Source organism: Apteryx mantelli, chromosome 21 (genome assembly GCF_036417845.1).
Source record: "Apteryx mantelli isolate bAptMan1 chromosome 21, bAptMan1.hap1, whole genome shotgun sequence".
Classification (NCBI taxonomy): domain Eukaryota; kingdom Metazoa; phylum Chordata; class Aves; order Apterygiformes; family Apterygidae; genus Apteryx; species Apteryx mantelli.
The window spans coordinates 11,865,953-11,879,733 of NC_089998.1; the positions used below are offsets into that span (position 1 = coordinate 11,865,953).

Sequence of the window (13,781 nt, forward strand, 5' to 3'; positions counted from 1 at the left end):
AGTGACAAGCTGAACCACTCAGAAATCATGAGTTTCCCCCAGCCTGGCCAACAGCTACAAGAGGGGGGGACTCAGCATTTCATAGTCTGCATTTTTCTTCCTGGAATTTTTCCTAGTGAATAGTGTTCTCACTGCGTTTTTCCTCAACTTTTCCCAATTATTCTATAATTTTGAGACAGCAACATCAAAACTGCACACACTACTGAAGAAACAGGTGCATCAGGGACTTTAATACTATAGTGTAACAGTCTGTTTTGTTCTCTATTCCTTTCCAAGTAATTCCTAACCTGGAGTTGCTTTTTTGACTGCTGATAAGTAGAGCTGACACTGTCATACAATTACATCAAAAGATCTTGTTTCTAACTAAACAGTAACAGTGCTCAGAGGCCGTCAAGGCAGGCATAGCTTTGGGGTTTTATCCTGTCCCTCCCACCTCCACCCCGTGCATAGTTTTACCTTTATTTGCATTGAAATTCAGCCAGCATTGTCACCCTGTCATTCAGGATCAAAATCATTTGCAGGTCTTCCCTTTTCTCTTCATTTTTTTTCCACTGATAACACTACACAGTTGAACAATTTAATTTGCCACTTAACTCATCACTCCTTTTCCAGCTCATTTACCAGCGTTTTAAAAGCCTGCACATTCCCCGTGTTCCCTACTCCGAGTAATGTGTTCCAATCCTGTGCTTTTTATTTACTTGTCCGTATGAAGATATCCACACCAGACTAGTTTCTCTAAGGGTATTTACGAGGGACCTTTTTGAGTCTTCTGAAAGACTATACAGGCTGCATCAAGCAGAGCTGCCGTGTTCAGATGTAACAGACACCTTTAAAGAACTCCAAAGTATCAAAGAAGTTTGACGCCCCTTACAAAAAGGGGGAAGTCTCCCCTGTAAAGAGTTCTTCTGCCAGAATCATTGATCGCACAACATCCTGCACCAATTAGTAAAAAAATGTTCTTTAGACAGCAAGATGTGTACCACGGTGCCCCGGGACTTTTCAAAGGTCAGAGTCCCTGTAGCCGCTTCTCTCCTCCAGCACAGTTTGGAGTCAAAGGTTACACAAAGTTAATACCTGTGTTATTTCATCCTCAAGTCCTTTCAGGATGCCTGAGCAATACTGTTTGGTTCTGGCAACTTGTTACTTTTCATTCTGTTCATAGTCTAACAGAACCCCTAACCTAAGTGGTAGCTTCACTTCCCACCTTCTTCATCCCTTCCTCCCATTGCCCTTCCTCCCCCCTTCACTGGGATCAGGACTACCCTAAGCACCCCTCATCTTTTTTTGCAGACCCTTTAGCAGGAGTATCACCCTTCCTTCATTCCCTTCATTTGATGCTCAGGAGAAATCGTCCCATCAAGACCTCATCTGCAGTCTGCCTTTCCTTGTGTTTTGTTTCTCCTTGCGGCAACATCACAAACATTAGGCCTATCCAAGACCATTTTTCCTGCTCAGTGCTGCACAAGTGTTTAAATTCACTAAGACTCCATCTGGTAACAGCGATTACTGGTAGTACATGGAAAATTGGCATGGCAAATACCAGCTTTTTAAAAAGACAAGTAGAGGAGCCAATGTTCACGCCCTTTTCAATGGATTATCTTGAATACAAGTATTCCTTACACCCCATTTTGCATTCATCAAAAAACTGTACAGTTCATTTAAAGCAAATTGAATGTTTCTTTTAAAAATCACCTACTATAGGAAAATTTGATTAGGTCTGGCTTAGCTTCTTCATAGTTAAGGATGTTTTAGGCTGCCTGAACAGAAAAGTTACAGTATCACCATGAATTAAGAGTCGCAACTTTACAATGTGCCTACCAAGAGAACTTCCAGCAGGGAGCTTCTGAAGTTCCTTGTAATTTCCTAAGAGGTTTCAAGCCAAACTCCAAAAAGCCACCTAAAGTGCCCACTACACTAATTAAGAACTTCCTGGGCAGATATTAGAAACATAATATAACATTGGAGGTCCAGGACAGTGATTTTTTAACAAGTTGAATACAAGCAAGACCAACATTGCAACATGAAGTGGCAAAGTGAATCCTGATTGAAAATGAGTTTGTTACAGCTTTTACAAGAATTTGTAAACACCTATTTCACTAAGCATTCAGAAAAAGGCTGCATTAAGCATTCAGCATTTCACATCCTTCTACTGTGAAGTGAGACTAACACCTACTACTAAATTATCCATTTAGTTCTTCAGGAAACTCAGTTGATACTCCTTACATTTCTAAGGAAAAAAAAAATCAAAAAGAAAAACCCTTTCAGATTATTCATTATAAAATGTCTGAAAAGAAAAGCAGGCTTGTAGTCTGCAAGCCAAATTCTCCTCCCGTATTATTTTACTTTATACTTATTTAAAAAAAGAATCAGAAAGTGATTTTCAGAGTGATGGTATTTCTTTAAATGAATAAATAACTCAAATTACGAAATATTAGATCATTTGAACATATCTGCATATCACTACAGTATTTTCTATGCTCACAGGGAAGCCATGAGGGCAACCACATCCACACACAGTCGACTACCTGAGCTTCCCTAAAACTACTTTATATACAAAGGTTTCATAACAAGAAAGCCAATTCAGCTTTCTAAAAAATACTGGTTGCTTAAAGCATGATCTCCAGCAGCCCTTCTCTGAATTCTCTGAAGGAAGTGACCCAGTAGCTTGACTACCCGCACAGATCCCAGGTGGCCCCTTACACTGCTCCAGTTTCTGGTACACTGGTTCCTACTGACTAGGTATTTCCAACAGCCAAGTGCGACTGTGCTCTGAAAGCAGCTGGAATGGAACGGGAGAAAACTAGAAAGCAGACAATGATTCATTCCAACCTTTACTTGTTTGCCTTTTTTTTTTTTTTTCTTTTAAATATAACTTCCATGCAGAGTTCTCCAGAGCAACTGCTGATGTCGGAGCCTGCCTCCTGGCCTCGCCACAGCCACAGATACTTTTAGCCACATGGGAGGAAAAGCTTTTGCTACATGACAGGGTTTTTTTTGTGGGACTTTTTTTTTTTTTTTTTTTTTTTAACTTTTAGGCCAACGACGTGTTCTCATCTGAACATTAGTTAATGAGTCCTATCAAGAATTTCTAACAAAAACTGTACATGAGTTTACAAACATATTAACATATAAATAATGAGAAGCTTCCTGCCTGGAGCCTCTACAGTAGTCTTTTTGCTTGAGAATATAATACTGGAAGGGTAGACCCGATCCCTTTCCACAGCACCAGTCAGAGCTGGCTCGGTCCAGTCAGCCGTTGTGCTCAAGCATCACAGGGTTTTTCTTCTTCAGTGCCTCTGGCTTCAATAAGCAGTCTGTCATTACTGTGCAAAAGCGAGAGTCCAATGCCTTTGAGAAGGAATCCTGCTGCTAAGAGGCCTGTGCCACCCGGTCATCGTTCTGGTCCAAGCTCTTGCTGGAAGGTCCGTTTCTTCTCCCGACAGTGTTTCTTGTGAGCAGGCCAGTCTTTTTGCTGGCATTGCGACCCACAGTACCTCGCTACCTGGCATCGGCCACATATGTTGAATTCACGTAACTAAGAAGAACACAAGACAGCGTTAGTGAGCCTGCGCGGTACAAAGTAGCACCCCTACATCGATTAAGTCTGTGTCTGCTTCTCACAAATATGAACATCCCACCAAAAATTTCAGAGCATCAAAAGGATTTGAAGTGATTGCCTTAGTCTGATCCTGCAGTTGCTCTTGCTTAATAAGCTTAGACTTGATATTTGACAGCTTCACATTTGTTCTTGTATGCTACTGTTCTGCCAACTTAAGTTTTGCTTTTAAGTCCAAGCATCTTCAATTCAGAAACGATTAGGAGGGCAGCATACGCTCAACCATTGCCAAACTTATGGGTATCCAAGGAGCTTTCTAATGCAGGCCCAAATGAAAGGTAAAACTCACTTTTTCAAATGCAGGGCATTCCCCCAAAAGACAGAGTGCAGAACTTAATGATTTTAGCCTGCTCAGCAATTGATATCACAGTGAAAGAAAAACCCTTCTTATCCACACATAAGGACATCTGCTTCACAAAGAGACACAGCCATTGGACATCTCATTCTCTACCAGCCTTGATCAAGACTACATGTTGCTTTATTTCATCTGCCTACAGCAGAGAACGAGGATTACAGCTTTCCTTCCAGTTCTCCTCTGAATAAAGGACGCCCAACTTCACTTTCTTCGCAGGAAATGAGAAGCATGCTATAGTTTTGATCCCACTGCTTTCTCCTTCCTCTCTTATACAGCTGCTTGCTCCTTCAAGTTCTGTGTCTGCTAGAGATCTGGAATGCTTCCACCTATCTTTCCATACACAGTGCAGCAATTGCACTTCTCCCAGCAAACCACTAGGTCATTTCTTGTTCCAGTTCAAAATGACATTCTTTCAAATTGACAACTAAAATAATCTCTGTATTTTCTTCGTGATGCCTTAAAAAGCCCTTCCATACTGAATCTTCACAAAGGATTACATAAAAGAACTGGTAAGAACCTAAACACATCAGAAAAGTTATCTCAGGGTCTAAAAATTTATGCCAAAGAAAACCTGAGCTAAAAAAACAAAACCAAAAAAACCACACACACATCACTGTTAGCAACTGCATGGAACATTTAAAGCTTCACATTTTAAGGAACAAACCTCTGGACACACAAGGTAGTCTGTGTTTTACTTTTTTTATTTTCAATTCTTTTGAACATACCTGTTTTTCAATCATTGTGCATGGGGGGTAGTGACATTCATAATACGTGCATGAGTTCTCTTCCTCCTCCACAACATCCCCATTAGCGTTGTAATATCGTGTTACATTCAGTACAGGAAACTGCTCTTCTATAGGATCTGTGGGAAGCTGTTGGATTGCCAGCCAGTACAGACTTTGTTCCCTTTAAAAATAAGAACACATTTGGTCCATAAACTCATAAACAGCACCAAGGGTAAGTAATTCCAATTCATTTATAAAGTAGATAAGGTTAACATTGTATTTAACTCATTAAGCCTCAGACTATGCATTCTTCTCACATATAGCATTTTTTTAGGGTTATTTTAGCCTAAACACATAAAGAGTATCCATCGAGAAACATTCACCTCAAGCAAAAATATTTATAAATGGCTTAGAGTCCATTCCTTGTTCTTGAACTCCCACAGACAACATGCTAGGATGGCATCATTGCCATTCACTACACCTTCTCAAAATCAGTTTAATAAGCTATGAATATCTCCATCTTATGCATGCTGCAGGTGTTTCAAGAAAACTATCAAGTCTCTAGTATGATATCAAGTCCATAGGTCTCTCGCCAAACATGAATATGCTGGGGTTATGTCATAGAAAAAACAAATACATCCAAACATTAGAATTTTGATGCCCAAGTATGTCAAATTAAAAAAAGAATTTCAGATATTTTCAGCTCTTTGCTGGCTGAAGCTCACCCCATGTGCCATGCCACCTCCTTCACCCCAATGCCAAATTCCGAAGTACCTTTGTTTACTAGAGACTTCTTCAGCTTTGGGTTTCCACCCCCAAGGAACAAGGCGCAGATTGTCTAGGCGGTTGTCCACTGTCACTGAATTCAGATGTACCACCTGAAATCCTGGAGCAATCCCTCCCCTGTGTCTCTCCCTGGAGGAAACAAAAACAATTTGCAGTTCAGTGAAGAACAAAATTCCATCACTAAAAGCAGAGAATACCACCAATTCCAGAAGATACGCAGCCTACTAGCCTACTATCTAGTGTTGTTGAAATAGTCATTGTCAAACTTGGGTCACCAGTTGACTACAGTGACTATTTCAGATATTATCAACTCCCAGAAGAAAAAGATTTGTTTCAGGAGGTTATTTCCATTATAAATGAGTTGACTCAGAAGACAATCACAGTATATTTTAATTGGAAGAATATTGCAAAGAAAGTTCCAGAAACTAGCATTCCAGTTGCTGCAAGAGCATCTATGTTACTATTTTGTTCCACAGAGCAGACTTGAAAGAAGTTAATATTGTTAAGTTATTTTAATAGAAAATTCTATCAGACACATTTACATGCAAGTTTGGCACTGGTGTGAAATCATAGTTTGTTATTTACTTGCAAAATTGCTTAAGAGGCAACAGGAGAGAGGTTTAACCAGGGAGTAGGCAAATGTTTTTTAGACTCTAATTGTACATAACGCATAAACCTGTTGACTCCACAATTGACCAAGAGACATCTGCCAAAACTTGCTCAAAACCAGAGCAGCACTGTTAGCAAGGAGTATAGCTGCATATTAAGTCCTATCGCTATTTTCTCTTATTGCCTTCTAACACTTTTCATTTCCCATTCTACCCTTCTTTCATCTCTCCTTTCTCTGCTATCCCAAGTATCAAGTCCACTGACAAGCATCCGTATGCCCGGACAAGTCTCTTATCATTTCTTGCAGGAATCCCCACCCCACCTGGAATTTAACGCTTAGAAGGAAAGTCTTAGTATGTCTAGTACAAGTTTGTTCTGCCACAATCTATATTAATTTTACAGCACAAAGACAACATAGTGGCAGCAGCCTAGAAGGATAACGCAAGACTGACAGCTGAGCATTTACTGAACATTTCAGTTCAAACGGCTCATCAGATTTTAAGACAACATGATTTGTCCAGGTTAAATAAAAAGTTGCTAGGATTTTTTTTCTTTTTGAGTTCTAGCATTATCCAACAGAACAAGAAATTTCATTTCAACATGACTTAAAAAAAAAATCAAGAATTTAGTCTTTGTTAAAATCCATCCAGATATGGCCAAATTATTTATCTTGGGGAAAAAAACCCTGCAATTTGCACATGCCCCAAAACTTCCTAGAATTTAATGAATAAAATTCCTTTGGAGGCACCACATGCAGCACCCCCACACAGCACGCACTCTAGCTCATAGGCAAAGCTGTTTTTCCTGTAATGGCAGCGCTGCACAGGAGCAGAGTATGGAGCTTCCTGTTAGGAAGCCTTTCAGGCCTCTGTAGAACAGGGAGAAGTTCTCCTGTTTGAAGATAAAAGGAATAAAAACCTAAACTTGGAAAAAACAAAAGCAAGCTATGGAAAGGAGTCTGCTGAAAAGCACCAGAAGAGGAAAAGCTACTTTTGAGTTGTTGAAGTAGATAGGAGGGTCTGGAAAAAGAAGCCAAGTACCCTGAGGGCTAGAAGTGAGAACCAAGAAAGTACATTGATCCGAACAGACGAAGGTGAACAAATCAGATACAGAGACAGGGAAGGAGTTATGGTTTGTTAGATCAAGACTAGAACAAAGCACCATCAAGAAACACGGGATACATATGAACGTGGAACCTGGGAGAATGAGACATAAGTTCAGAACAGATAGCAGACCTGTGGGGGAAGACTAAGAGCAAGTTGAGAAACCTTTTTGAAAAGGACTGGATAAAAAAGCCAGAGCTTAAGAAAAGTCAGAGTTGAGAATTGATTTTAAGGGACACCACAAACTCATAGCAGAATGGCATGTGCCTACCATTGCTCCTACAAAGTCTGGATCTGTACCCATGACCTCCCATAAGCAACTACTTATAAAAATCCACCAGCAAAGCAAGTCCATCCTTTTCAGATACTTTGTATAAACCCACATAAGTCTACATTGATGTCAGTTTTTCTACTACCTCAGGTGGCGAAGATCTCAAAGCGGACATGGAAGTTGGGTGCCAGAATTAGGTAGCATGAACAACTTCAGGACAGTCCCTTTTCTCCATACATAATGAAGCAAGCTTCAAATGAACAAGCATGCACTACCCCTCTTCCTAGGCCTATGCTTCATTCTAGCGTGCAACATGGACCATCTCCAGAAGTTAATGAGAACTGTGTAATGAAGAACAGTCACAGAAGAACCTTGCCTTGTCCCTTGCAGAATGGAGCAGGAGAAACAGCCTCACTAATGCAGCCAACTCTCCTGCAGAGCAGTAGCTTCTACCTCCCAACACATGCAAGTTCCTACAAGATACCAGGCAAACCACTTAAACCAAAACTTTTCAGGGACTTAGCTGGATAGCATTCATTTTTCTCAGCAGCTAACTTGAAATTGAGGCCCGTAATAAAAGCGCCATGTGCAGACAACAGCAATTCAAGTCAACAGGAGCTTTAACCGAATAGGTTACAGGCAGCATGATGGTAGATACTCTAAAAAATATCTGGCCTCAGATGTCTTTTTGAGCACATAGTTAGTGATACTTATGACTAATCTCTTAAGCTTCCATCCCCCATTGGAACATTACTACACCCAGTCAAAAGACTGCAAGATGATATTACTACGCAGGTAATAAATAGAGTGAGAAGAATGCAAAAGATGATGGCAGACAAATTCTGCAGGTACCTAGTCAGAGACACTCAAGTGTGGCTTTGGAAGAGCTAGTAGTCCACACCGAAAACACAGCAAGCACAAGAGAAGCAGCAGGAAGCTCTTCCTAAAAGAATATCTGCAGAAGAAAACGTATATTATTCAGATAGTGGTTCCCACCTAGGACTGCAGTTCACTCTTTACAGGGCCTGGGGAGAAGAGCAGGAGAAGGTCCTGTCATTGCTGCAGCTTTAGTAGCCCTAACCTTCCTATTTTGAGGGCTTACTGCACGAACAGCGATACCTACTTAACTGGCTAACTAAATAAAAAGCTTTACTTGCAAGAGCATCCCAAAACACAAGCACACTTATTTTATCTTAAATCAGAAGCACAAAGTCAGTTTACTTTTTTTCCAGTTTAAGTGGATTTGGAGGGATGGGGAGGGGGAAGAGGGAAGGAAGCTAAATTACGCTCTTCTACTTGCTGTAATTCAAGTTCTTAGCTTTTATTTTACCCAAGCAGCAAGGCTGGCACTGGAAAGAGTAACGAGTATTGTTGTCCCTCCCCTCTGTCTTTCAAAGGCCGCCAAAACCTTTATCTTCACTCCTTCTCACAGAGGAGATAGCCTCCCACTAAAACAGAGCATTGCTGCTTTGCTTTCAAACAGCCCCCACTTCACCTAAGCAAAAATGAACAATGTTGCTACTCTGTTTCGAGGGTTAATAACTATATAGCGCTTGTAGCCAAAAGGCTTTTCTATAGATACTGGGGCAGGCCCAGTCAGCAAAGTATATGAACCTGAGTTGTGTCACCTGGTAGTTGAAGATTACAGCAAAAAAGTACACCCTCAAAGGGATCAAACTAACTTTACGGAGACACCTGAAATCCTCAGTATTTCCTAGCCAAAGAGTTCGCGTTTGCAACTTTAGAACCGCAGATCTGCTTGCACAACAGTTTACACCCTGCCTGTGTGACTTTCCAAAATCCCGATTACACATACAGTCTCAGATTTTTAACCTCACTGCGTGCTAGAGGCACACAATTTGAATTACCTAACTGAATACATTAGAATTATTTCCTAACATAGGTAAAACAAACCAGAAGAGGCAATGACTGCGCTTTGTAATAAGCAGACAGCTGGACTGTCATCGTCTACACAGCCTTCGACAGTCAGCTGGAATAATTTCAAGGTACTGTTAGTGCTACTTTTAGACTGCAATTATTACTGTATGAGGTTCACAGTTAGCAGCAGCTGACAATCCAAATTACCCAGTATACTGTAGTCAGCTTCCTAACCATTCTCACTAATGTTGTATGTGTAACAAGAATAAACATTAAAAGATGCAGGTTAGAATCCATATTTAAGGAGCAGATTGTAAATAATAACAGTAATAATCAAATGGAGTCTCTGATACTCTTCCTGCCTCCCTCCTCTTGTGCAGAGACTAATTTGGGGAAGAAAAAGTAACTCGAAACAATGAAGCAAGCGCAGCTAATTCTTGAGCACTGTGACTTCTAGGTATAGTTTATGAAACTGAATAGAAAACATGTTTCATTTCTCCAAAAAGGCTTTTAAAGACCAGAACTGCTCTTTTCAGCACACCCCATATTTTCTACAAAATTAAACTCGGGTCTCATCATGAAGAACATATCCAAAAAGAGCGAACTAACAGCTCATTAAATTAGTCAGTAAAACTTACCTCTTACAACTGATTAAGTCAGCCTCTGAGTGTTAACTGGGAGCTACAAAGCATATCAAGCCAGGATTCTCAGAATATGGAAATAAGAAGTAGCAGCTGATACAAAGTATCATCAGCACTGTTTCATGTAGCTTTCCAGAAGGCCGAACAAAAAACCCCAAAGTTTTGAGTTAGAGGTTTATCTCTCTCCAGTGCTCTGCCAACTCTCACGGGTGCCAGTAAGTTACGTGCTTATCACAGGACAAATGGAACCCAAAAGGTTAATCTTCATCCATTAATTTAAATGGACTCCCCCCCCCCCCCCGACACACAGAAGTTTTAGTAGCAGTTCTCAGATTTCAACACTGCCTGCGTGAATTATACTCACCTATCACCGTTTTCCTCAGGAAGAACATTTTTACAGAGACTCAGCTGTTTAAATGGCCAGTGCAAAACAAAACTATAATAAGATCTAATGGCACCCACTGTGCTGGGTTCCCAAATGAATGTAGCTGCAAGCCTCCTGAGAAGACTCAAAATACTACAAGCAGACAAATAAACAACCGACAAGTTGGAGGCAGCAAATTGCACCTTACCGAACCCTTGAAGCGTTTAGCACTCTTCACTATACCTACCAAAGCAGCTCATGTAGCAGGCGGCCAGACCCCCTTCCACGATTTTTGTCAAATGCATAAGCAAATATTTTAGCACCATTTCCATCAGCATCCACCTCCATCCGAGCCTAGAGAAAAGGGAAGGCTGTGACTGAGGACATCCAACACGGAGTGGCAGAGCACATGCTTTTGGGGAAATACAAAAGACCAACATTTAATATTTGGCTCCTACTGGTGTAGGCAACCCATCATATAAGATACAGGTCTCTTGATCTTAAAGGAATTTCAGTTGTTTGAAACCTCCGAGAGAGACAAAACAGCTCGGCTATTGTAGTTTACAGAGATGCGAGGGGAAAGGAAGAAAGGAGGCTTTGCACAGCAGGAGTTCCACTTGGACAAAGAACAACAACAATCCAGTTGTTAGCCTGTAGGGCCAGGATCCGTCCTCTGCTCTGGCACAGATTTTAGGTACAGCCATCAGCAAGTCACCAAGGCTTTGTTTCCAGTAGTGCTTTACACCAATCTAATTAGGGTTGCTAGTGAAAGGAGGGGTCCTGCCCTCTCTTCTCCCCTCAGCTCCATAACCTCGTGCAGGCACTAAGGCTCTTGCTGTTCCCTGGCACAGTTCACCACCTAAGCTAGCACATTTCCCACCTTCCCTTAAAAAAAAAAAATATATATATATATATATATATATATATAGCTTTCAGACAGGTATTTCTCTGATTCAGCCCCTGCGGAGCCACACAAGCGTTAGCGTGGCAGAAACACAGTTAGGGGAAGAGCAAGTCTGCTCCCTTCAGGGACGGTGTGAATTTTGATCGATCCGAACGCACTGTGAAAGGAGACCAAGTCCTTGCACGCCCGGCTTCGTTCCCCTCCTCTACCACACAAACGAAATACCACAGAGGAGGAAAGAGCAAACACGGTCCTTCTTGGTAGGAGCACTACCACAGCGCTTAAACTGCTAACAGTAACTCTGCAGCACCACTGTGCTAGGCACTAAGCACAAAACGGTGCCCATTCCAAAAAAGAGTTAGTTTTAGAAGACTTTGCAATAAAGAATTCTTTCCCTTTGTAAGTCTTGGTAGAATGAGTTTACCCTCTTTAAGTAGATATCAAGAGAAAACATTTTTCTGCTCCCATAGTAAGTTAAATAAGGGATGTTTTCTCAGTGCAAGATTCTGTGCAGAATGAAATTTTTTAAGAGTTTTACAAACCAAATAAAGGAAGATAGACTATGAAAGTTTCCAAAAAAATATACAAGTAGAAGGCTGAAAACAAAAACTGTGTAACAAATTAATTTGTTTTAGGGCTTGTTTACAAATGAAGAAATAGAAATCTTCCTGTTTGAAAGCATTCACACTGTTATTTCAATATTTTCAAACTTTTCCCCCCCCCCCAAAGCAGGAAAGTTATTGCTTGCCAGCGTGCTTCCACAAGCAGTTTTATTTAGGCATATCACATAGGAAAAAAAAAAAGAAGAAGAAGAAATCACTGACAGATTGCAACTACTTCCACCCGCAGGAATAGCACGAACCAGTCCCACAGCAAAGACCCCAAAGGAGCCGCGGGACCCCGAGGGCAGAGCAAAGGGGTGTCGCAGGTAACAGGGAGAAAGCAGAGGCCTTGCTGATGGTCTTATCGCACACAGTGAAAAAGGGATCCGGTATCGCGATTGAAAAAAAAAAAAAAAAAGAAAGGAAACACAGCCCCCCCCAAATCAAGCACTAACACAGCATACAATGGGGAAGGGGGGAACCAGAAGCGGAGGGAGAGAAAATCGGGTGTGGGGAGGCATCGGGGAGGGAGACGAAGGTGGTGGTGGGGAACCAGGCACAGGGGAATGGGGAGGGGGAAGGGGGGGGAACCGGGCAAGGCAGAAGAGGGAGAGAAGACCGGGCACCGGGCAGGGGGAGAAGAGGGGGGAGAAAACCGGGGCACCGGGGGGGGGGGGGGGGGAAGAGAGGGAAAGAAGACCAGGCACCCGGGGGGGGGGAGACCAGGCGGGGGAGGGAGGAGGGGGGAGAGGAGATGGGGCACCGGGGGGGCGGGGGAAGAGAAGACCGGGCACCAGGCACGGGATGGGGGGCCGGGGGGGGGGGGCACACGACCCCGGGCGGGGGCCGCTCCGCCTCACCTCGAAGGAGTAGCTCTCCACCAGCGGGATGTCCTGCTCGTCGATCAGCGTGTACTTGGTCTGAAACACACAGCGCAGCGGCCGCCGTCAGCGGAGCGCGGCTCCCCCCGCCGGCGGCACCGGCGCCCGCCGGGCAGCGCGACACCGGCCGGCGCCTGCCGCCCCCGGGCCGGGCCGGGCACAGCGGGCAGCGCGGGGCCGCCGCCGCCTCTCGCCGCCCGCCGTCGCCCGCGCGGCCGCCCCGCTCCGCTCCGCTCCGCCCGGCGCGGCCGAGCCCGGCCCGCAGCGCCCGGCCGCGCCCCCCGCGCCCTCAGGCCGCGGCCGCCGCGCGCTCACCTTGCCGGCCACCCGGCCGAGCCGCACGATCCCCAGCTTGAAGTCGGTCATGGCCGGGCCGCGCTCGGCGCCGCCTGCGCTCGCCCCTCGGAGCCCGCGAGCGGGAGCGGGAGCGGAGCCGCCGCCGCCGCCGCTGCCACGCGCCGCCGCCTCGCGCACACCCGGGGGGGCGGGGCAGCGCACCACCTCCCACCCGCCGCCGCCCGGCCAATGGCAGCGCGCGCCGCCGGCGCGTCGCCCCTACTACGCCGCCGGCGCGCCCAATCGCCGGGCGGCGCGGCGCGGGGTCACGTGGGGGCGGGCGGGCGCGCGCGCGCGCGCGGGCTCGGACCCGAGGGGGCGGGGGAAGGAGGCGCGGGCGCTGACGTCACGTTCGCGGGAAGCTTTGTGCCGCCAACACGGGCCGAGCGCGAGGGGTGGGGGCAGGGCTTAAAGGGGCCGCTCCCGCCGCGCGCCGCTGACGGGGCGTCCGGCCCGGCCCGGCCCGCGCTCCCGCCCAGCTCCCCGCGGCGGCGGCGGCGTCCGGCCCGTCACATCCCCGGGGCGCCGCCGCCAGCTGCCCGCGCAGCCTGGGCCACGCGGCGCCTGGCGCGAAGCCCCGCCGAGCCCGCTCGCCCCGCCGGCAGGGCCTGAGCCCGTCCCGTCCCGCCCCGTCGCGGGCTGGCGGCTGGAAGGAGCCTCCGCGGTGACCGCGGCCCCGCGCTGTGCGCGCCCTTCCTGGGGGGAGGCAG

At 45.2% G+C, this 13,781-nt stretch overlaps 1 protein-coding gene across 1 annotated transcript; it reads right to left on the reverse strand.

Moving 5' to 3' along the window:
* Nucleotides 1-203: 203 nt before the first annotated feature.
* Nucleotides 204-13,154, reverse strand: ZMYND19 (zinc finger MYND-type containing 19). Its single transcript, XM_067309109.1, has 6 exons — nucleotides 13,051-13,154; nucleotides 12,715-12,774; nucleotides 10,596-10,702; nucleotides 5,471-5,611; nucleotides 4,697-4,877; nucleotides 204-3,535 (listed from the first exon to the last, which is right to left on the reverse strand). The coding sequence occupies exons 1-6, from the start codon at nucleotides 13,099-13,101 to the stop codon at nucleotides 3,392-3,394; spliced, it is 684 nt and encodes a 227-aa protein (XP_067165210.1). The 5' UTR covers nucleotides 13,102-13,154; the 3' UTR covers nucleotides 204-3,391.
* Between the last annotated feature and the right edge of the window lie 627 nt (nucleotides 13,155-13,781).

Bases quoted from the DNA above. Each gene is read 5' to 3' on its own strand.
- ZMYND19 (XM_067309109.1), bottom strand. From the start codon at position 13,101: ATGACCGACTTCAAGCTGGGGATCGTGCGGCTCGGCCGGGTGGCCGGC. The intron at 5,612-10,595 runs GTAGGTATAGTG...TGTTTCCTCCAG, and splicing joins CTGCTACATGAGCTGCTTTG to GGAGAGACACAGGGGAGGGA. The intron at 4,878-5,470 runs GTACTTCGGAAT...TTATTTTTAAAG, and splicing joins GAAGTCTCTAGTAAACAAAG to GGAACAAAGTCTGTACTGGC.